Source organism: Crinia signifera, chromosome 3 (assembly GCF_055691185.1).
Source record: "Crinia signifera chromosome 3, ASM5569118v1, whole genome shotgun sequence".
NCBI classification, from domain to species: Eukaryota; Metazoa; Chordata; class Amphibia; order Anura; family Myobatrachidae; genus Crinia; species Crinia signifera.
Genome location: NC_139219.1, coordinates 220,533,612 through 220,558,880, shown reverse-complemented (window position 1 = coordinate 220,558,880; position 25,269 = coordinate 220,533,612). Strand labels below are relative to the sequence as shown.

The 25,269-nt window shown below is 45.3% G+C and overlaps 1 protein-coding gene across 1 annotated transcript in view; it reads right to left on the bottom strand.

The window, feature by feature from the left end:
* Positions 1 to 1,078: 1,078 nt before the first annotated feature.
* The window catches only part of PRSS56 (serine protease 56), a 69,900-nt gene continuing 45,709 nt past the window's right edge, over positions 1,079 to 25,269 (bottom strand). Inside the window, exons 14-17 of the mRNA XM_083174725.1 lie at positions 8,271 to 8,388; positions 7,548 to 7,631; positions 5,985 to 6,091; positions 1,079 to 1,586 (exon numbers count right to left, since the gene is read on the bottom strand). Of these exons, the coding sequence (XP_083030851.1) occupies positions 1,413 to 1,586; positions 5,985 to 6,091; positions 7,548 to 7,631; positions 8,271 to 8,388 (483 nt within the window). The 3' untranslated portion in view covers positions 1,079 to 1,412. The remainder of the gene's footprint in view (positions 1,587 to 5,984; positions 6,092 to 7,547; positions 7,632 to 8,270; positions 8,389 to 25,269) is intronic.

The window sequence follows — 25,269 nt, the reverse complement described above, 5'->3', positions numbered from 1 at the left end:
TGCAGTATATATATATATATATATATATATATATACTCAGACACATACTGTAGCTCTAGTACTCCATTGTTGAGCAAAAATGCAGTACTGTGGGGAGACATGTAATAAAGCTCCGTAGTAGACTTCTGCCCTCCAGTGGTGACTGCTACTACTAACACTATTATTAGACCTCAGCACTGACAGGAAGGGGTGCTGGATGATGTCCCGACAGTTGGGATTCCGCCTGCCAGTACCACGACATTGCAATCCGACTGTTAAATGCCCAAAAGTCGGGATCCCATGCATGCACGTATCCCCTGACATATCTTCCACCCAACAACAGCCAAAGGCAAATATGGAGTAAAGAAAACGACTGTGTCCCATATTTATCTTTTTACAAAAAGGTACATTTACTAACATGGGAGTTGTATGGAAGATGGGTTGTTGCCCATAGCAACCAATCAAAATCTATATATTATCTTCTAGAAGGTGCTAAATAAATAAGTACAATCGGTACTTGTGTACTAGCACGGCGCCCACGATAATTAGTCGCCCGATTTTTGATCGCATACACCCGATGGCATGCGATGCAATGCGATTTTGCCCCATATACGATGTTAAATTGTATAAGCACCCTAATGGGTGCTTTTAAGCACCGTAATGGGTGCTTACAATGTTAAATGCACCCCACGCCACCCCCCAAGTATAAACGTGAACCCGAAGCGTGGCGAGCGCATGCGATATGGTCTGCACACAAGTACCATACAATCTAATTGTTTGCTATGGGCAACATCCCATTATATAAATGTTTGCAGATAATGGGCCAGATTCTCTAAGCTTCAAAAGTGATAAACTGGAGAGTGATAAACAGCCAGCCAATCAGCTCCTGCCTGACATTTTTCAAACACGGTCTGTGACATGTCAGACAGGAGCTGATTGGCTGGCTGTTTATCACTCTTCAGTTTATCACTTTTGAAGCTTAGAGAATCTGGCCCAATGTATGCTGCTTACAATTCAATGGGAAAAGTCACAGTCATGATATATTTTCTAATAACTGTGAAAACATGGTACGGGATGAGATGATCGTCAGGATCAGGAATAGGATTTTCTGATTTACTCAAAAATATGTTTTTTCATCCCAATTTCCACCTTATTAAATTTGGTTTAATAATTAAATATTTTCTATTTCATTCAAGTGCTCAGGCTCTGGCATCAGTCCCATTACAAAATGCATTTTGCAGTCAGTAATATCCCGCTGAACACGGTTACCACCATATTGTGGCAGGATGTCGTCATAACCATATAAGTCTTCCATTTAAGTTCCTTGAATGTTCAGCGCAGCGATTAGATTTATTTTGGCGACCGCGCATCCACATTTGTTCTGATCTTGTTGATCTTTTCTGTCTTTGCCATTTGGTGATCTGGATATTTCCTTACGTTTTCAGTGTGTCCATTGAGAGTGCAATGAGTCCTGGCATGGTACGGTATAGAGATCTGTTCTCCAGGCCCACTAGACTGACGAAAGATGTGGATTTCCCAGCCACGCACACTCGGACTCGAGCTTTGTACAGACCTTTTCCATTCTTTGACCCCAAGTCAACCAGGATCTGTGAGATTTAAGGTACACATAAATACAGCAATACTATATTAATTACCTGTCATTTTCCATTGTACAGAGTGGTCAAAGGGGTATTTGCCCAGGGCCCACTTTACATAGGATTTGCATAGTACCCCTCTTTAACCCTTTAAGTACTAACATCTCTGTGAGAGATGCGCAATATATTGACTAAAAATGCCAGCGTCGCTCACATTTGTTATATAAATTTAAATAAAAAATGTTGAGTAAAAAAAGTATATATTTCCTATATGAGGTAAACACTACAGGTCATTATAACAAATACAAATGTTTGCTTGGCAATTTTGAGAAATGACTCGTTGGAATCCCGACTGTCGGTGTGTCATACCACACCCTCTGGAGCTTGGCCCTGCATACCAAAGCCACCTGAAGAATCCTATATAGCCTATTATTTCAGAGAGGGATCGTATATATAAAATGTGTTTGTGGCTTACATATCAGTGCAGACATCTAGTGTTATCTGCAGTCACCACTGGCCAGCAGAACAAGAAACAAAAACTATGTAGCACTTAATGATGCATAGACTATACAGGGCCGGTGCAAGGCACCGGAGCGCCCCAGGCGAGTCGGGGTGGGGGCGCCCCGGTGCCGGGGGGAGGGAGGGGGGTACCTGTGTAAAAGAATTGCTGCCCCGGCGTCCCTGCAGTGCTGGGGCGGTCAGGGGTGTCAGTGCCGTAGGGGTACCTGCGGCGCCGTCGCGCGCATAGCGCTAGTTATTTGCTATTCACTACAGGGACCCCGCCGGCCACAGCCAGCTTTATACACATGACGCAGCCGCAGGTACCCCTACGGCACGGACACCCCTGACCGCCCCAGCACTGCAGGGACGCTGGGGCAGCAATTTTTTTACACAGTTCGCTGGGGGTGAGGGGCGAACTGCCGCCCTCCAGATGCCTAGAGCTGCCTAGTGGTGGCGCCGGCCCTGAGACCATATAACTCAATTAGTCGCCCACTAATTTGCTTAGTGGGCAATTCTGCGTAGGGAAATCGCATCGCAATGGAGATTTTAGGGCCATGTGATGTGCGATGCGATGTGATGCGATGCGATTTTCCTATGTAATTTATTCACTGCTCTAGGTGGACCTAACCCATGTCAACCTAGACTTATGTCAACCTTCCTACATATCGACCTAAATGCATGTCGACCTAATGGTGTCAACCTAATGACTGTCTAACAACTTGCTGGCGAACCAATGACCTTATCCCTAGCAAACGGTGAATAGATGGGTTTCTTAATGTGTGAAGACCCCAATGATTGCTGATAGCTTTTATAGGCAAAACACGCAGTTCAAGTGGTGCCTTACATGTCCCCCGCCCAAAAAAAGGGGGGGGGGCAAGAGTGTCCAACTTGAAATAATTAATAAACTCAGCCAAAGAATAGATCTGCTCCAGAGGCTGTATAGATCTTAATAAACAGCATAGATTATTGAAGATATTCACCCATACAGCTCAAATGGTCATTGCAAATAATAATCAAAAGGAGTGTTACCAATAGAGCCAGATCCCTGAGATTGAAGTACCAGATGTATACAGGTGTAACTCAGGGTTGCCGACTTTTTAATACTCCTCTCCGGGAGAAGCCCGGAGAGGAGACTTTGCTTACCCGATCGGGGGGGCGGGGCTTGACGGTAACGTCATTAAGCCCCGCCCTCACTACGGGAAATAGTAGAAATTACTGATATCCATGGAGGGGGCGGGGCTAAAATGACACGATTGTGCCATTTTAGCTCCGCCCCCTCCTCTGAGACCCGCGGATTGTGGCATTTACATGCCGCGATTCGGTGGGTTCAGGGGGGTCCCCCAGATTCCAGGAGGGTTGCCCACCCTTCCGGGGGGCCGGGAGGGGGACCCGATTTTCGGGAGACTCCCGGGAATTCCGGGAGGGTCAGCAACGCTGGTGTAACTTCAGCCAGCACCGAACATGCGGTGCACTCGTTCGTGCAAGTGCAGCTTCGTGTACCGTGTGCTCGCTGATGGCTTAGCTGCAGGCTACGGTCCTCTGTGGCCAAGATGGGCTTTGTGAGTGACAATATAACTACGGTCCTCTGTGGCCAGGGTAGGCTTGTGAGAGGCAGTTTAGCAGTACTCCTTCTGCGACAGCCCCACAGATGACGGGAGGGCTGTATTAGCAGGGTCCCAATTCTCCAGGGTTCACACCAGGCCCCTCTTAACGCATTTCAGTGCTCACAGGGTGGCTTTTTCAAAAGACAAGGATTGCTGGGCAGCAGAAGTTCAGCTATTCCCTCAGCGGCAAATATAGGGACTGATTCATGTTTGTAAGCAAAGTAAAAATGTTGCACTGTAGGTGGGGCACATGTAAAATGCAGTAAGAGAGTAAGAGGACTTACAGGGTGATTTTTGCCTATTTTCTAAGCGATCTGTCTAGATCACTTAGAAATTAAGCATAAATACTGGGCAAAACGGGTCACTAGCGAGAGCTGGGATCCAGCAGATCAGTCAGTGAAAAGATCCGTATATTTTAGACGGATCAACGGTTCACTTTGAAAGAAGGGGTAATTTTTTTAATAACGAAGCATACTTTGTCTTACAATCATTTATTCCCCTTATTTTTGACTTAAAAAAAAAAAAAAACATTAAGCTGAACAAATAAGAACATACATAACCGAGTAAAACACTGATCGATGGCTGGGTGCAGAATCGCCATCGATGGCAACCATCGATGGCGTCTGCACCGATGGCCATCCCTAGCAGCAGCAGCCTTATTATTCTTTATTTTACTTGCAGTAGCAGCACTGAACTCAGTCTCCGGAGTCAGTACATCTCAGCTGCCACAGGTGGCAGTGCTGAGATCAGGAAAATGCATTGTAATTAAAAACTAAACTGAAAGTAAAAGAACGACGGATCACCTTTTTGGGATCGGCGGCTCAGTCGTTCTTTCATGGGATCCGTCTCAAAGATTTGCTTAGTTCGCGAACGACCCATCTCTAATACTGTAGCTCCATGTGTACGAGCAACCCATAGCGATGGCATTGCGTGGTCCTGCAATATTCTTGGTGACCTAAAATGTAGTTTCTGCCAATACATACCTTCTCTTTCTCAGGGCCACTGTGGCTGAAATAATTGTTGTTAAACCCTTTGAGTGCCATGTGAATTTGTCAAAATAGGTCCAGCACCCGCTCCAGAATACTACACAGATAAAACCAATGGCCTAGTAGCCCATAGAAACCTATGGTGATGCTATGTGGTTGGAAAAGGAGGGACCGTGACAGATATCAGAGCAGGTACCTTTCAAAAATGTGCATTTTCGTGGGGTTATTCTGCAAATATTCTTTAATACAGATGCCCCTTGGGTGGCAGATCTATTAGCCTTTTTTTTACTAAAATAAAGTGAAATGGGGTGTTTTTACACCCTTTTCACATTATTGTAGTACCACCTAAAATTATTAAAGGGCTTTTGGAGCAGTTGAAGCACGGACGGTGAAATGGTTAGTATTACTGCCTCACAGCACTGAGGTCTTGGGTTAGATTCCCACCATGGCTTTAACTGTGCGGAGTTTGTACATTCTCCCCGTACTTGCGTGAGTTTCCTCAAGGTACTCCGGTTTCCTCCCACAATCCAAAAATATACTGGTAGGTTGATTGGCTCCCTCCAAATTAACCCTAGAATGTTTGTGTGTGTGCATGTACTGTGTAGGGAATATAGATTGTAAGCTCCACTGGGGCAGGGACTGATGTGAATGTTCAAATATTCTCTGTAAAGTGCTGTGGAATATGTGCGCGCTATATAAGAAACTGTTAATAAATAATAATGCTCATAAATTGGGCCCAAGTTTAAAAATTTTGGACACAACTGAAATATATCTATTCAAAATAGTATCAGGAATATGGATACATATTTATAGCAGTAGAAAAAAAAATTATATACTAATCTCTTATATATTTGGCTACATCTGTCACTCAAAGTGTGTGAGTGTGTCTGTAATGCTGGGTGGAGCCTCTGACTCACATGACTGACTCACATGACAGAGAACCAGCCCATTGAGCCCACAGTGCCAGACACCCTCTGCCTCCCCATGTTGCCCAGGAACCTACTCCACAGCCACCAGGTGAGGGCCCCCCCTCCCACGATTCGCGGACCCCCCTGCGTGATACAATGCACACCCCCTTCCAAATCATATGCTCTCTATTTAACACATTTCACCTATAACTCAAGTTGCAATACAGGCATCTTACATACAATTCTAACCATATTTCTCACAATACAAACGTTCACAAATTAAGGGGGCGCAGCCCCTTACGATGGTGTGAAGAGCGCCTGTAGGGCGCGAGGAATCACCTAGTGAAATCATATTCTTCATGTAAAAAAAGCAATAACTAGCAGCTTATTGGATATCATTTACTTTCTCACCTCCTGGAAGTTCATTGACAGCTCACTCTCCGGTACCTGCAGGATCCATTTGTATTTCTCTTTAATGGATTGAACTTCATTAAGTGCATCTTTCAGACGAGGACACTCTGAGCACATGTTAAAAGATCAAATTTAGTTCAAGCATTTACTGTTAAAGATTATTAAACCAATGCAAAAAATGAGTGTGTTCCCCTAGTTCTGCACTTCCTTAGGCTGCCACAAGAATTCTATATAGAGGATATTCCCAAATCCTCAAGACAATAAATGTGAAAAGAAATGAAATATAGCTCCCGATGGCGCCCCAGGTGTCCACTAACCTCATTGCCTTATTAAACCATCGCTTTTAATGAATAAGGGGCTGAAGAAGCGCAGGTGCCAATCTGTCTCCACCCTCTACTTTCCTGTATTACTGTACTGAGGCTGATGCATGGTTGGCAACATTCACTATAAAAGACACAATTGTGTGTCTTGTACATGCAAAGATGCAACTATCGCAGGTTGCATGCAGGACAACCCCACTTGAATCCGTGCATACAACACATTACACGGAGGATAGATATATGTGGGCACATCTAAACTTCCTGTCTCATGTAACACACACACAAAAATGTTAATATAAGCAAGAAATCCCCTATGGCAAAGGTTTCAAAACTTGGCCCTCAAAGTACCCCAGCAGTTCACGTTTTAGGGATATCCCTGCTTGTGCACAGATGGAATAATCAAACTGACTGCTTTGGTGACCTGAGGACTGCATTTGGGAGCCCCTGCCCTATGAGTAGGCTTGCCATAATATCCCTATTATTATGTAGGATTAATATCCCTTTGACCTGTGACACCTATAATTTACACAGGTACAGGGCCAGATTAAGGCGGAGCAGCCTACAAAACAGCAATGTAAATACCATATGTTAGAATGTAAATATTTCAATGATTCTGGGGCAGAAGCTTGAAAAGCTTGAAAAGTGATAAAATGGAGAGTTATAAACCACCAGCCAATCAGCTCCTAACTGCCATGTCACAGGCTGTGATTAAAAAATAGTGGTGAGTGCTACTCAATCAAACTTGTAATGCCCCCCAGGTGCTGCAAGGGAGGGGGATTTAACCCCCAGCACACCAAAGGGCATTAGTAATAAGATTTGAAAAACCAACATAATCGAGGGTCATTCAGAGATCTTAGTTATATATATTTTGCAAAAGATATGGTAAGCTTCTGGGCCTCGTCAAGGCTTCTCTGATACCGGAAGTCCTACACTGCATGATAACAGCACCCAATCTGGGCCATATAATTGTCTACTGTAAGGCTACATGATAACAGCACTTACCAATATATCTGAGTTGAGAGCCAGCCTATCAAAAGTTACCCCTAAATCCTCCTTGTGATTGAAAAATGACAGGTAGGAGCTGATTGGTTGGTGGTTTTTCACTTTCCATTTTATCACTTGTCAAGGCTTAGTACATCTGGCCCTCAGTCATCACAAGCATAGCAGTCTCACAACAGCACTTCTTCACATCCAATCATAAACTCAGGTTATATACAGTATGTTACTCAGTATATGGTGGTACCTTGGGCATTATCTTTTGCCTCTCCAGTAACTCTTGTGGTGTCTCTCTTTTGTGGTTGGGAGTGGCCAGGAGGTGACTTCTTTTCTGTTAAACAGGATAACACTCGTTAATAAAGCAGTGGTTTGATGCAACTAGATGTGAGGAGTTGATTTACACCTCACTGCAATATGTACACAGTTCAGAAGAAAGTTTCTTAATACTCTTGTCTTAAGACGGATCTGGGTCAGAAGGTTGACCAATATTAGGTAGACCTGCATTAAATCAACCACTAAAGGTTGACATGGCATTGATCAACACATGAAATAGGTTGACATGGTTGGAAGACCGACACAAGCATTAGTTTGACAACGGCAAGTTCGACAGTCAAAAGGTCAACGTGAGTTTTCACCTTTTTTGTTCCAAATGTCAACATAGTCGTCATGGACACCGTCTAAATGTTCCGCGTCCCCTCGCTGCGCTCACCATGCTTCAGGCACGGTGCCTCACTGAGCTCGGCGCACTATTCTATTCTCCCACTACGCCCTAGTGGATGGTAGGGCAGGAAATACCGCCTTCCAACCATGTCGACTTTAGGCATGTCGACCTATTGCATGTGTCAACCTAAGCCACATCGACCGTTAGTGGTTGACCTAATGACCGTATCCCCTTAAGACTGCAATGTAAATACTGTATGAAGTTCGGCGGGTCACTTGGTGATACTGTATGACACAGTAATCTGTATACCTGGATCTGACATTGCAGGGTCATCTGTGAAGATTCCCTCCCTTCTCAGCTGTGACTTCAGGGTGTGAATGACCAGCCATCCTTCTGCTTTTAGTTCTTCCACTGCTCCATCGTTCATCTGGAAGGTCAAGATAGCAACATTTTAGTCTTCATAAAAGAAGATACTTATTAAATGATTTGTGGGGAACATTGCACACAAGGGAGGAATAAAACCTCTCAAAGTGCTGAGGGAAGTCATATTCTTAACACAGAAGATTTATTTACAAAGCTATATCTTACTGGAGACATTAAGTATGCCCCAAAGGAGTCAAAGAACAGCCTCCATCCATGGGTTACACTCAGGGGCTGGCTGGCAACTTTTAGCCTGGGGGGCAAGTCCAGAGCACTGGCCCATAAGTAGGACACCACAGACTGCTCCCCTGTATAATAATAGGACCCCACATATACTGTTCCCCCTGTATAATATCAGGACACCACAGGCTACTCCCCCTGTCTTATAATAATAACGGGACACCACAGGCTGCTCCCCTGTATAATAATAGCATCCCACAGGCTGCTTCCCCTGTATAATAATAGCATCCCACAGACTGCTCCCCCTGTATAATAATAGCATCCCACAGATTGCTCCCCCTGTATAATAATAGGACCCCCACAGGCTGCTGCCTCTGTATAACAAAAGTACACCACAGGCTGCTCCCCCTGTATAATAACAGGATCCCACAGGCTGCTCCCCTGTAAAATAACAGGACCCACAGGCTGCTCCACTGTATATAACAGGACCCCACAGGCTGCTCCCCTGTATAATAACAGGACCCACAGGCTGCTCCCCCTGTATAATAGGACACAATGGGCTGATCCCCCTGTCTTATAATAATAACAGGACCCCACAGGCTGCTCCCCTGTATAATAACAGGACCCCACAGGCTGCTCCCCTGTATAATAACAGGACCCACAGGCTGCTCCACTGTATATAACAGGACCCCACAGGCTGCTCCCTCTGTATAACAAAAGTACACCACAGGCTGCTCCCCCTTGTATAATAGGACACAACGGGCTGATCCCCCTGTCTTATAATAATAACAGGACCCCACAGGCTGCTCCCCTGTATAATAAAAGGATCCCACGGGCTGCTCCCCTGTATAATAACAGGACCCCACAGGTTGCTTCCCTGTATAAAAACAGGACCCCACAGGCTGCTCCCCCCTGTATAACAGGACCCCACAGTCTGCTCCCCCTTGTATAACAGGACCCCACAGGCTGCTCCCCCCTGTATAACAGGACACCACAGGCTGCTCCCCCCTATATAACAGGACCCCACCGGCTGCTCCCTGCTGTATAACAGGACCCCACAGGCTGCACCCCGCTGTATTACAGGACCCCACAGGCTTCTCCCCCCTGTATAACAGGACCCCACAGACTGCTCCCCCCTGTATAACAGGACCCCACAGACTGCTCCCCCTGTATAATAATAGCATCCCACAGATTGCTCCCCCTGTATAATAATAGGACCCCCACAGGCTGCTGCCTCTGTATAACAAAAGTACACCACAGGCTGCTCCCCCTGTATAATAACAGGATCCCACAGGCTGCTCCCCTGTAAAATAACAGGACCCACAGGCTGCTCCACTGTATATAACAGGACCCCACAGGCTGCTCCCCTGTATAATAACAGGACCCACAGGCTGCTCCCCCTGTATAATAGGACACAATGGGCTGATCCCCCTGTCTTATAATAATAACAGGACCCCACAGGCTGCTCCCCTGTATAATAACAGGACCCCACAGGCTGCTCCCCTGTATAATAACAGGACCCACAGGCTGCTCCACTGTATATAACAGGACCCCACAGGCTGCTCCCTCTGTATAACAAAAGTACACCACAGGCTGCTCCCCCTTGTATAATAGGACACAACGGGCTGATCCCCCTGTCTTATAATAATAACAGGACCCCACAGGCTGCTCCCCTGTATAATAAAAGGATCCCACGGGCTGCTCCCCTGTATAATAACAGGACCCCACAGGTTGCTTCCCTGTATAAAAACAGGACCCCACAGGCTGCTCCCCCCTGTATAACAGGACCCCACAGTCTGCTCCCCCTTGTATAACAGGACCCCACAGGCTGCTCCCCCCTGTATAACAGGACACCACAGGCTGCTCCCCCCTATATAACAGGACCCCACCGGCTGCTCCCTGCTGTATAACAGGACCCCACAGGCTGCACCCCGCTGTATTACAGGACCCCACAGGCTTCTCCCCCCTGTATAACAGGACCCCACAGACTGCTCCCCCCTGTATAACAGGACCCCACAGACTGCTCCCCCCTGTATAACAGGACCCCACACAGGCTGCTCCTCCCTGTATAACAGGACCCCACACAGGCTGCTCCCCCCTGTATAACAGGACCCCACACAGGCTGCTCCCCCCTGTATAACAGGACCCCACAGGCTGCTCCCCCCCTGTATAACAGGATCCCACAGGCTGCTCCTCCCTTGTATAATAACGGGAGTCCAGATTCTTACCTGATCTTTTCTGAGGCTGAGCTGCATGCACTGGGAAGTAGGTGGAACACAGAAAGTGCACAATCTCACTCTCTCTAGCGGCCTCCTGCACTAGACATGTCCTCAGTGCAGGAGGCCGGCGGCCATGTTTCTGGAGACCAGTCAGTCAGAAGACTGGTCTGCCGTGGCTGCAGCAGCAGCCTCCGAACGTGCGGCCCGCATACACATCGATTGAGCAGCCCGGGGGGCACATGGCACCCTGCCCCCCGGCCCAGCCCGCCTCTGGTTACACTGGTTTCACCAGTACATGCTACTCCAAGAATATATACAACATGCCCAAAAGTAGATTTCCGATCATTTCTTTACTTTCTGATTGCTGCCAGCAATAGTGCGCCAGCAGCAATGGTCCCAGGATAAATACCCAAAGGTCTGGAAGATCATTGGTAATATTGTTAAATACATTTGTTTTATTTCACTATTCTCCTAACATGTTATCCGCTGTTTCACAATATACCCTTCAGTAAAATAGTTTGATAATACAGAGTATTATTTACCATGGCTTTGTGAAATTCTAAGGTTTGATGGAGTATTTACTGCAATAATATAGGGCTTGATTCTGTTGCTGTTGCACTCACCGCTGGGATTTGTGTCCAGATTTTTGCATTCTGAAATATGCAAATGCTAGTATAACCCTTCTCTTGCGTACTTGCGAGTGACCAACTGTAACCCAATTTTAACCCCTTCATGACAGAGTCAGTTTGTGCCTTCATGACAGAGCCCTTTTTTTCAAATCTGACATGTCTCACTTAAGTGGGGATAACTTTTTTTTGCTTTTACTTATCCCAGTGATTTTGAGATTGTTTTCTCGTGACACATTGTACTTCAAGTTAGTGGTAAATTTTCGTCGATACAGTCTGTGTTTTTTTGTGAAAAATACCAAAATATCGTGAAAAAATGGAAAATTTAGCAATATGCAAAATGTCACATTTTCTGCTTGTGAGACATATAATCATACCACTTAAAATAGTTAATAACTAACAAAGACCATATGTCTACTTTATGTTGCAATCATTATTTCAACCTCCTTTTCATTTTTTTGGACACTAGGAGGCTTCAAATATGACTAGCAAATTCTCAAATTTTCATGAAAATTTCAAACACTGATTTTTTTAGGGACCAGTTCAGTTTTGATGTGACTTTGAGGGACTTGTATGTGAGACACCCCCATAAATGATGCCATTTCAAAAACTGCACCCCTCACAGTATTCAAAACAGCATTTTGGAAGTTTGTTAACCCTTTAGGTGTTTCACAGGAATTAAAACAAAGTGTAGGTGAAATTTCAAAATTTCTTTTTTTTTGCAGAGTTTCAATTTTAATACATTTTTCTAACGAATACAGTAGATTTTACTAGAGAAATGTGACTAAAAATTGATTCCCCCAATTCTTTTGTTTTCAAAAATATCCTATATGTGGCCCTAGTGTGCACGTTGACCAAACCACAGGCTTCATAATAGAAGGAGCACCTACTTGATTTTGGAGCCTCCTTTTTATGAGATTTTTTTTTAGGCACCATGTAGGTTTCTAGGCACCATAAGTGCTAAAAGTTAGGAACCTCCCCCACAAGTCACCCCATTTTGCAATCTACACCCCTCAGGGAATTCATCTAGGGGTATAGTGTACATTTCAAACCCCCAGGGGTTTCACCAATTTTGGTACAACTGGGATGTGAAAATGGAAAATTACATTTTTTTACACAAACATGCAGTTCTGGCTCAAAATTTTTCATTTTCACAAGGAATGAAGGAGACAAAGCACCCCAAAATCTGTGCCCCAATTTCTCCCGAGTACGGCAATGCCTCACATGTGACCAAAAAATACCAGTTGGGTGCATGGCAGGACTCAGAAGGGAAGGAGTGATTTTTGGATTTTGCAGCACAGATTTTGGTGGAATGAATGGTGGGTGCTATGTTGCACCAATACAGTGGAACCCCCCCACAAGTCACCCCATTTTGCAAAGTACACCCCTCAGGGAATTCATCTAGGGGTATAGTGTACATTTCAAACCCCCAGGGGTTTCACCAATTTTGGTACAACTGGGATGTGAAAATGGAAAATTACATTTTTTTACACAAACATGCAGTTCTGGCTCAAAATTTTTCATTTTCACAAGGAATGAAGGAGACAAAGCACCCCAAAATCTGTGCCCCAATTTCTCCCGAGTACGGCAATGCCTCACATGTGACCAAAAAATACCAGTTGGGTGCATGGCAGGACTCAGAAGGGAAGGAGTGATTTTTGGATTTTGCAGCAAAGATTTTGGTGGAATGAATGGTGGGTGCTATGTTGCATTAGCAAGACTCCCAAAGCACCAATACAGTGGAACCCCCCCACAAGTCACCCCATTTTGCAAAGTACACCCCTCAGGGAATTCATCTAGGGGTATAGTGTACATTTCAAACCCCCAGGGGTTTCATCAATTTTGATACAACTGGGCAGTGAAAATGAAAAATTACATTTTTTTACACAAAAATGTACTTCTGGCTCAAAATTTTTCATTTTCACAAGGAATGAAGGAGACAAAGCACCCCAAAATCTGTGCCCCCATTTCTCCAGAGTACGGCAATGCCTCACATGTGACAAAAAAATACCAGTTGGGTGCATGGCAGGACTTAGAAGGGAAGGAGTGATTTTTGGATTTTGCAGCTCAGATTCTGGTGGAATTTTGGTGGGTGCTATGTCGCATTAGCAAGACCCCCCAAGCACCAATACAGTGGAACCCCCCCACAAGTGACCCCATTTTGCAAACTACACCCCTCAGGGAATTCATCTAGGGGTATAGTGTACATTTCAAACCCCCAGGGGTTTCACCAATTTTGGTACAACTGGGATGTGAAAATGGAAAATTACATTTTTTTACACAAACATGCAGTTCTGGCTCAAAATTTTTCATTTTCACAAGGAATGAAGGAGACAAAGCACCCCAAAATCTGTGCCCCAATTTCTCCCGAGTACGGCAATGCCTCACATGTGACCAAAAAATACCAGTTGGGTGCATGGCAGGACTCAGAAGGGAAGGAGTGATTTTTGGATTTTGCAGCAAAGATTTTGGTGGAATGAATGGTGGGTGCTATGTTGCATTAGCAAGACTCCCAAAGCACCAATACAGTGGAACCCCCCCACAAGTCACCCCATTTTGCAAAGTACACCCCTCAGGGAATTCATCTAGGGGTATAGTGTACATTTCAAACCCCCAGGGGTTTCATCAATTTTGATACAACTGGGCAGTGAAAATGAAAAAATTACATTTTTTTACACAAAAATGTACTTCTGGCTCAAAATTTTTCATTTTCACAAGGAATGAAGGAGACAAAGCACTCCAAAATCTGTGCCCCCATTTCTCCAGAGTACGGCAATGCCTCACATGTGACAAAAAAATACCAGTTGGGTGCATGGCAGGACTTAGAAGGGAAGGAGTGATTTTTGGATTTTGCAGCTCAGATTCTGGTGGAATTTTGGTGGGTGCTATGTCGCATTAGCAAGACCCCCCAAGCACCAATACAGTGGAACCCCCTCCACAAGTGACCCCATTTTGCAAACTACACCCCTCAGGGAATTCATCTAGGGGTATAGTGTACATTTCAAACCCCCAGGGGTTTCACCAATTTTGGTACAACTGGGATGTGAAAATGGAAAATTACATTTTTTTACACAAACATGCAGTTCTGGCTCAAAATTTTTCATTTTCACAAGGAATGAAGGAGACAAAGCACCCCAAAATCTGTGCCCCAATTTCTCCCGAGTACGGCAATGCCTCACATGTGACCAAAAAATACCATTTGGGTGCATGGCAGGACTTAGAAGGGAAGGAGTGATTTTTGGATTTTGCAGCTCAGATTCTGGTGGAATTTTGGTGGGTGCTATGTCGCATTAGCAAGACCCCCCAAGCACCAATACAGTGGAACCCCCCCACAAGTGACCCCATTTTGCAAACTACACCCCTCAGGGAATTCATCTAGGGGTATAGTGTACATTTCAAACCCCCAGGGGTTTCACCAATTTTGGTACAACTGGGATGTGAAAATGGAAAATTACATTTTTTTACACAAACATGCAGTTCTGGCTCAAAATTTTTCATTTTCACAAGGAATGAAGGAGACAAAGCACCCCAAAATCTGTGCCCCCATTTCTCCAGAGTACGGCAATGCCTCACATGTGACCAAAAAATACCAGTTGGGTGCATGGCAGGACTCAGAAGGGAAGGAGTGATTTTTGGATTTTGGAGCACAGATTTTGGTGGAATGAATGGTGGGTGCTATGTTGCATTACCAATACAGTGGAACCCCCCCCACAAGTGACCCCATTTTGCAAACTACACCCCTCAGGGAATTCATCTAGGGGTATAGTGTACATTTCAAACCCCCAGGGGTTTCATCAATTTTGGTACAACTGGGCAGTGAAAATGAAAAAAATAATTTTTTTTACACAAAAATGTACTTCTGGCTCAAAATTTTTCATTTTCACAAGGAATGAAGGAGACAAAGCACCCCAAAATCTGTGCCCCCATTTCTCCAGAGTACGGCAATGCCTCACATGTGACCAAAAAATACCAGTTGGGTGCATGGCAGGACTCAGAAGGGAATGAGTGATTTTTGGATTTTGCAGCTCAGATTCTGGTGGAATGAATGGTGGGTGCTATGTGGCATTAGCAAGACCCCCGAAGCACGGTGAAATGATGAACCTAATAATCCATAGATGTGTGGTATATTTTGAAACACTCCTTTATACATAGGCCGGGTTTGTCGGGGCAAGTTTCACAGTGGAAAATAGTTTCCTTTCTTATTCCCTTTTTATAGCAAACTTTGCACCTTTTTTGTGTCCTGCCCTTTCTTGCAGTGGAGGGGATTTCGTTGGGAAAATGCTGCCCTGGTACAATACGGGGGCCAGTACTAGAAGTACTGGGGCCCTCTGCCTGCTGATTCCCAAATATTAGGCTCTTTATGACTTCCTCTTGAAAGTGCATAAATGTCCCCCTCTGGCCGGTAGAACGGAATAGCACGTAAGCGTTATACAGTGCCATCTGGATGATATACACGGCCAGCTTCTTGTACCAGATATTTGTTTTCCGCAGGGCACTGTACGGCTTCAGTACCTGATCTGAAAGATCCACTCCGCCCATGTACTTATTGTAATCTAGGATACAATTTGGTTTTGAGGTGTGGGTACTGGTACCTCGTACAGGGATGGAGGTGGTACTGTCTCCATGAATTGTTGTCAGTATAAGGACATCCCTCTTGTCCTTATATTTGACCAACAACATATTTTCGGTGCATATTCCCCTGCTTTCACCCCTTCTCATTACTTGGGCAATGTGCGTTTTGGGGAGGCCTCTTTGGTTCTTGCGCACAGAACCGCAAGCTGCTGTACCTCTTGAACCAAGGGCCTTAAACAGGGGGATGCTGGTGTAAAAGTTATCCACATAGAGGTGATAACCCTTATCCAGGAAGGGGTGCATTAAATCCCAGACAATTTTTCCACTAACACCTACGAGGGTGTCCCTTCATATACCCTAAACTTGTGGGTGTACCCTGTGGTGCTTTCACACAGCTTATACATTTTTAGGCCATACCTTGCCCTCTTACTGGGAAGGTACTGGCGGAATTTAACCCTTCCTTTAAAATGTATAAGGGACTCGTCGATACTAATACATTTATCAGGGATGTATAGCTCTGCAAATTTGGCACTGAAATGATCAATGACCGGCCTGACTTTGAATAGCCTGTCAAAGGTGGGATCATCTCTGGGTGGGCACTGTGCATTATCGGTGTAATGTATAAATTTATGGATTGCCTCAAAACGAGCCCGGGGCATGGCCATACGGTGAAATGGGGTGCTGTACAGAACATCTGTACTCCAATATTGCCTAATTTGTGGCTTTTTTACTATGCCCATATGTAACACCAGACCCCAAAACGTCATCATCTCTACTGCATCTACAGGGGTCCACCTAGCAAATGATGACGTGGGGTTTTGAGCAATAAACTGCTGGGCATATAAATTAGTTTGGTCCACCATTAAATTTATTAAATCATCAGAGAAAAATAATTTGAAAAAGTCAATTTCTCTGAGACCTGTTGAATCAAATTGGATTCCTGGGATGGCCAAAAACTCAGGAACCTGGGGCTCAAAATTGTCTGGTGGTGGGGTCCATACGAGATCAATTATTGGGGGGGGGGGGTCTCAGCTGCTCTACGGGGGCATCTTTGAGGGGGTCCCTCATCACCAGAGGAGGAAGAGGAGCTTAAGACGAATCCTTCAAATTCCCCGCTTGCCTCACTGGCTGTGTCAGAGTCAGAGGCAAGCATGGCATATGCCTCCTCCACTGAATACATTCTTCTGGATGACTGGGATGACATTTGGGATGCCATTTATATTTTTGTGTTACTGGTAGTGAAATGTTTCAACACGTGTATAGTGTAGGGGGGGGGGGTACAAACTTTATTTCAACCCGGGGGGTATGTAGTGTGTAGTGTGTATGTAGTGCAGAAAAAAAAAAATACAAAAAAAAAAAAATTGAAGGGTTAAAAAAAAAAAAAAATGAAAGGGGTTAAAAAAAAAAAAATGGAAGGGGTTAAGAAAAAAAAATGGAAGGGGTTAAAAAAAAAAGGTCCTGCGCCAAAAATTGAGCACAGATGTTGGTCAGTAACGTCCGTCACTGAACAGCGCTCAAAGGCAACAGGAATTTGATAAAAAAAAAAAAAAATAGATCAACCCTGTGCCGAAAAAGCTGATCAGTGATGTACGTCACTGATCAGCGCACAGTGGCCACAGGACACACACAAAATCACAGTGTGTGTAAAAAAAAAATTTAAAAAAGACCCCACAGCACTCACAAAAAATAAAAAAAGGTGATCAGTGATGCGACACTGATTACCAGTGAGGGGCAGCAGGTGCACAACCTTTGGTGCAACTGACAGTGCAACTGGCAGCAACTGACAGGTATATATAAAAAAAAAAAACCTCTGTACCCCCAAAAAGTTGCTGATCACCTCAGATATAGTGATCAGCACAAAAGGCGGGGGCAGCAGACACAAAATTTAGCACTCTCTATCACTCTCTGTCACTATCTCTCTCTATCTCTCTATCTCTCACTATCTATCACTCTATGACACTGCAGCAGCAGCACTGACAGGTATATATATATATATAAAAAAAAACCTGCGCCCCCAAAAAGTTGCTGATCAGTTAATTTATACTGTATCAGTTATATAAAAAATATATAGCACAATCTGTCACTATCTCTCTATCACTCTCTCTCTATCTCTCTCTATCTCTCTCTATCTATCTATAGCTCTATCTCACTGCAGCAGCACAAAATATAGCACTAGGCCTCTCTATCTCTCTCTATCTCTCTCTATCTCTTTCAGTTATATAAAAAATATATAGCACAATCTGTCACTATCTCTCTATCTATCTCTCTCTCTCTATCTCTCTCTATCTCTCTATCTATAGCTCTATCACACTGCAGCAGCACAAAATATAGCACTAGGCCTCTCTATCTCTCTCTATCTCTCTCTATCTCTCTCTCTCTATCTCTCTATCTAATAACTCGCAGCAGCACAAGATATCACAGGATGTCACAAGATGTCACAAGAATAAGCAATATCTAGGCAGTGATCAGGTAAGTATTTGGATGGGTTCTGGTCAGTAGTGGCGGCAGCTGGGCACGGTGACCGCACTGCACGCTATTCCAGACCGGAATGGCGTCTGCAGTGCAGTCACCGTTAGTTTAAATCCCCCTCCTTGGCTGTGATTGGTCCGTCGGTCCGACGAACCAATCACGGCCTTTGGGGGCGGGCGGGGTGAGGTGGGGTGACACCAGTGTCACCCTTACACCCCGCGGTGATTGGTGCTGTACTTTACAGCACCAATCACCTCCGATCCCGTGTCACCGGCGAACGTTATTCGCCGGTGACACAGAAAACGCTGTGAATGGCTGTTCACACTGAACAGCCAATCACAGCGATCGCCGACGGGGGGGCGGCATCGCAGCCCCCCCTGGGCATGCACGGACATGTCTGCTGTCAGGGACAGCAGACATCGTCCCTCTGTCACTGCGTCTCTAGACGCAGTGACAGTTTTAAGCCATGACGTATATATACGTCAACGGTCGGGAAGTACTTCCCGGCCATGACGTATATATACGTCAAATGTCGTGAAGGGGTTAATGACCGTAGACGGTGTGCATCTGATGGCAATTATAAATACACCATCATTCTACGCATTCTCTGGTCCATCTTCCATCTTCCTCCATTTTGTCTCTACACCACCCTGATTACCACCTATTTAGTTTGCTTCACAGAATACTCCTGTTCCGTTTCCATGATCTAGAACTCAGTTTTTTTTATTATTATATTTTTTATTTATAAGGCGCCACAAGTAGTACACAGCGCCATACATGTAGAACACATAAGAACAGTACAAGGTATACAGAACTAGACATAACAGTGACAGAATAACAAAAACAGAGCACAATTAACAGCACAAATCTTGGTACTAAATACAGCTGAGCAGTGGTGGATTACCCACGGTGCGACAGGGGCGGTCACCCCGGGGCCCCCACACATTCCGGGGCCCCTACACCCGCCACCCCACTGCGGGTGGGAGGGTGGCAGGCAGCGGGCAGTGGGGTCGGGCAGCATGGAGCGGGAAGGGGGTCCATGCGGGGGATTTGTATTGGCAGAGTGTCTATATATACGTGCTGTGTGGTTGTTAGACGACACACTTTAGAAGATGTAACCAGCTTGAGATTTATTCAAGTGATAAGCTTGCAGAATACAACAGTACTTCAGTGGTTAACTTCAGGTGTAATACAACTGATGCAGAAATCACAGTTTCAGGTATAACTTATCTGTAGCGTTCAGCTGGTGCAGGGTTAATGGCAATTGACTGGGTTCACGCTGCGGTATTTCTCCCAGCGTCGCTGCTGCCACAGATGATGGATCTCCCTGTATAAAGGACACGCTTGTAGCGGGAGTACAGCGGGACTTGCTCTTACGCGCTCCGATGCACGTGGAGCTGCAAACAGGCATGGAGGATCACACACGCGCTGAGGCACACACAAGGACGCTCTCACTTCCTTACAAGAAAGGAAACGCTGCCAGCAGGGTCAGAGGGCTCTGCCCTGCTATACGCTCAGTGCGCTGTCACTCAAGGTGACGTCTAGCTATAGTGGCTGCAAGGGGACAAGGCAGCCTGTAGGCTGCTCACTAAACAGTGACTATGGAGACAGACGCAGGGCGCTGCCTTCTAACACTCCCCCTCGCTCAAGGCTGTCTTCGGCTACATAAAAGAACTTAATACAATATTTCGTCCTTTGTCATACCTGTAACCGAAGATATGGTTAGAGAGAAAAGACACTCAGAACATCAAAACTTCAAATCAACATTTTGAACTTAAACAAGTCCACAGTCCTTCACGAACTTAATAAACAAGTTTGTCGACAGTCCTTTTGTAAGCATGTCAGCGACATTCTGTTCACTTGCAATGTATTCAACATCGATGGACTTGCTCTCCACTAGTTCCCTGATGAAGTGGTGTCTGATCGCGATGTGTTTCGACCTTCCATGGTGCTTGGTACTACAGGAAAGATCTATTGCTCCCCTGTTATCACATGCAATGCTGATAGTCTCTTCTTCATAAAGTAGACCTAACTCACACAAAGTCTCTTTGATCCAGAGTGCTTCCTTTGATGTCTCTGTAAGAGCCATGTACTCGGCTTCAGTTGTTGAGAGAGCAACAGTGGGTTGTTTTCTACTTGCCCAACTAACTGCTGCCCCAGCCAGTGTGAACAGGTAACCGGTATGGGAACGACGATCATCTTCATCTGCTCCCCAGTCGGCATCGCAGAAGACTTTCAAATTTGAATTGCTTGTCTTGGCGAACTTTAATTTCAAGGAACTTGTACCTTTTAGGTATCTCAGAATCCTCTTCACTGCGATCCAGTGTTGCCTTCCAGGATTTATTGCAAACTGGCTCACCCGACTGACTGCATGAGTGATGTCTGGGCGGGTTCCAATACTTGCATACATAAGACTTCCAACCACGTTCTTGTAAGGAACATCTTGCATTTCCTCTACTTCTTCTTGTGTGGTTGGTGACATACCTTTTGTTATCTTGATACTTTTGTCAATTGGTGTATTTACTGACTTGGAGTCTGCCATCCCATACTTCAAAATGGTTGCCTCGATGTACATTTGCTGGTCGACTGTGACTGTTCCCTTTTGCAGGTCTTGAACAATTCTCATCCCCAACAAATGATTGGCTGGACCTAGGTCTTTCAACTTGAATCTCTGCTTTAGCTGATCCCTCACACCTTTGATGTGATCTTCATGACCTGCTATAAGTATATCATCCACATAGACAGCTATGATGAACAACTTTTCTCCCAGAGTTTTGTGATAAAGGCAGTGGTCAGTCTCTGATCTAATAAAATTCATTTCCAGTAGTACTGTGTCCAATTTTATGTACCAGCAACGACCACTCTGTTTTAAGCCGTATATGGATTTCTTCAGAAGACACACCTTCTCTGTCTGAAGCTCATCCTCATTATAATGATCTGGTGATTCCATGTAGATTTCTTCAAGTAGTTCTCCATTCAGGAACGCTGAGTCGAAATCTAGTTGATATAGCAGTAAGTTTTGTAAGGTGGCGACTGCAATTACTAATCTAAGAGTGTTATACCTTGCAACTGGTGAGTATATCTCCCCGTAGTCAATTCCGGATCTCTGTGTGTATCCCTTAGCAACAAGACGGGCTTTGTAACGGGCAACTTCTCCGTCTGAATTTAACTTCTTGCAGAAGACCCACTTGTTCTTGACTGTCTTACGGTTGCTTGGCCTATCTACTATGGTCCAAGTATTGTTCTCTTTCAGTGCTGATAGCTCTGTGTCTATTGCAGATTTCCATTTCGCCCAATCACTGCACGCTTTCGCTTCTCGAATACTCTGAGGTTCACTGAAAACAATGTTCGCATATTCTTCCTCATACCTTCTGGCTGGTATGCCTTTGTTGCTTCTTACGGAAGCCCTGTTTGTTGGTTCGCTTCCCTCTCTGGTATTTTCTATTTCAGATATGCTTTCTATTTCACACACCTCTACTAGTGCTTGCTTTTCTTGCTCTTTTGCTTTTGTGGGTGATGCTGTTTCTTGAAATATCACATCTCTTGATTTCAAAAGACGTCTGTTCTCTGCATCCCAGAGCCTGTACCCTTTGCTCTCCTCACAATAGCCTAGCAGTATGCACTGTCTTGATTTCGAGTCAAGTTTCTTTCTCTTCTCCTTTGGTATATGCGCATAAGCTCTGCTCCCAAAGACACGGAGATGACTGATGTCTGGCTTCTTTCCAGACCAGGCCTCTAAGGGGGTTTTTCCCTTCACGGCCACTGTAGGTGTTCTGTTTTTCAGGTATACTGCAGTAGATACAGCTTCTGCCCAAAAACTCTTCTCCAGGCCAGCATCATTCATTATTGCGCGTGCTCTTTCGACGATCGTTCGGTTTGCCCTCTCACTTACGCCATTCTGTTCAGGCGTGTAGGCCATCGTCAGCTGATGCTTTATGCCATGTTTCCTGAGGAAGTCGGTTAGTTCTTCATTTTCGTACTATCCCCATTTGTCGCATCTCAGGGCTTTTAGCTTTAGGCCCATCTGAGTTTCCACTAGGTTCTTGTACTCCACAATTTTCTTGACCACCTCAATTTTCTTCTTTATGAAGTATACGTGTGTCATTCTTGTGGCGTCATCGATGAGAGTCATGAAGTACTTGTAACCACTGGTTGACTCCTCTTCCATTGGTCCGCACACATCTGTGTGCACCAGAGCTAACTGTGTTTCCGCTCTGCTTGCTGACTTGGGAAATGGGTTGCGGGTCTGCTTGCCTTTTATGCAACTCTTGCACACAGGTCTTTCGGTCTCTTTCACTGTGATCCCTGTTGCCATCCCATCAGCTAATTTCTGGACATTGTCATATCCTAAGTGTCCCAAACGTCTGTGCCAGAGTTCCATCGACTCATTTTCAGCAGAGGCTGCCAAAGCTACACATTCACCTGTGTCTAGGACGTATAGTTGGTTGCATCGGGTTGCTGAAGCAATTACAGTCCCTCTTTCATTATGCACCATACACCTGCCCTTTGCAAACTGGACTCTGTAGCCTTTTGCCTCGAGTACGCTGATAGCGATGAGGTTACTTCCCAATTCTGGTACATACAGGACGTCTTGGATATCTGTGACTACTGTCTGTCCCTCAATTCTTAGTCTCACCGTGATTGTCCCAACACTTGATGCAGTAAGGACCTTTTCACCAATCCCTGTAACTGTTGTGGGCGTACACTGTGTTAAAGAATTGAACCACTCCTTGTTGCAGCTGAAGTGTCTAGAGGCTCCCGAGTCCATGTACCAGCAATCCCTCCTTGGCTTGTCTGCTACATTCAGTGCTGACTCGTTCTTCTTGTCATGTCGCTTGTGCGTACCACAAGTGTTCTTCATCCTGCATTCTGAAGCCTTGTGCCCTACTTTGTGGCACACATAACATTTGAATGTGCATTTCTTGGGTTTTGCACCCTTTGCTACTAAGGCAGAACCCTCAGCTATGGCATCCTTGTGGATTCTTTCTTGGAACTGTAGTAGCTTGGCCCTCACAACTTCTGTTGTAAGCTTGGTTTCATTCGACTCTAGTGCGACAACCAGGAAGTCAAATTCTTCTGTTAAGTTCTGCAGCATTACCATCGCCACTTCTTCCTCATCCACTTTTGCTCCTACACATGCCAATTGCTGAGCTATCGATAGTATTTTATCAATGTAATCGTTCATGTCCTTGCATGCATTCAACTTTGTTCCATACAGTGTGCGTCTCAGACTTATCCTTCTCATTAGGCCTTTATTCTCATAAGCACCTTGTAGAGTTGTCCACATGTCCTTAGCGGACTCTTTCCCACAGATCGTAGAATAAACATGCTGCTCCACAGCCAGGCCTATTGTGCCAATGGCCTTGTCTACTTCTTCTGGGTTTGGACTATCTCCTGGGGCTATTGTGACTTTCCATAGCTTCTCCCTTTTAAGCTGCATTTCCATAGCAAACTTCCATGTAGTGTAATTCTCTGAGCCTTTGAGTTTTGGAAAGTTCATGCTATGCCCTGTACTGTGCATTTCCGTTAACTCTTCCACAAATGTCAGTTCAGAAATATTTCTTTGTATTCTTTTATGTACTGCGTTAGCACTTGGTCTTTAGGGGGTTAATCTTCGCACACGTGACGTGCTGGGCCCATAACCTATTGGCAGAGTGTCTATATATACGTGCTGTGTGGTTGTTAGACGACACACTTTAGAAGATGTAACCAGCTTGAGATTTATTCAAGTGATAAGCTTGCAGAATACAACAGTACTTCAGTGGTTAACTTCAGGTGTAATACAACTGATGCAGAAATCACAGTTTCAGGTATAACTTATCTGTAGCGTTCAGCTGGTGCAGGGTTAATGGCAATTGACTGGGTTCACGCTGCGGTATTTCTCCCAGCGTCGCTGCTGCCACAGATGATGGATCTCCCTGTATAAAGGACACGCTTGTAGCGGGAGTACAGCGGGACTTGCTCTTACGCGCTCCGATGCACGTGGAGCTGCAAACAGGCATGGAGGATCACACACGCGCTGAGGCACACACAAGGACGCTCTCACTTCCTTACAAGAAAGGAAACGCTGCCAGCAGGGTCAGAGGGCTCTGCCCTGCTATACGCTCAGTGCGCTGTCACTCAAGGTGACGTCTAGCTATAGTGGCTGCAAGGGGACAAGGCAGCCTGTAGGCTGCTCACTAAACAGTGACTATGGAGACAGACGCAGGGCGCTGCCTTCTAACAATTTGAAGTCAGTGGCGGGCAGATCTTCGGGATTGCGTGGCAGCCGCAGCACATGCCGGGCAGTGCAGCTGAGATATAGGGACGTGAGTGAGAAGAGATGCAGGTATAGATTGTATGTGAGTAAGAGAGCTGTAATTGAAATGCAAGAAGAGTGCTGTGAGAAGAGGAGGGAATAGGGCCCTGCTCTAAGGAGCTTGCAATCTAGAGGGAGGGGGAGACAGACAGGTGATATGAGGTGCAGGTAAGGAGACCTGAGGCAAGAAGTGAGTATGGCAGGGAGGGTTAGGACATGAGGCAGCAGGTAGAGAGAATGGACAAATTAGTCCTCTCCCCCCTCCTATCCTCCTCTCCCCCCTCCACCTGCACCCTTGACCCCAAACAGCCCTGCACTGTGGCCCATGCCACAACACACCCTGCAAGGGGATGCGCAACGGATCCGACTGCATGTCAGGGAGAGACGATTTGGTCCGATTTAACAGGCCGATTGGTCGCAATCATCCGAAATCGGACCAAATCGCCTCAGTGTATGGGCACCCTTAGTAGTGTAAGAAGTTAAGTCAGACTTTCTGTCTCAAATATTTCAAAAATTCACTCATG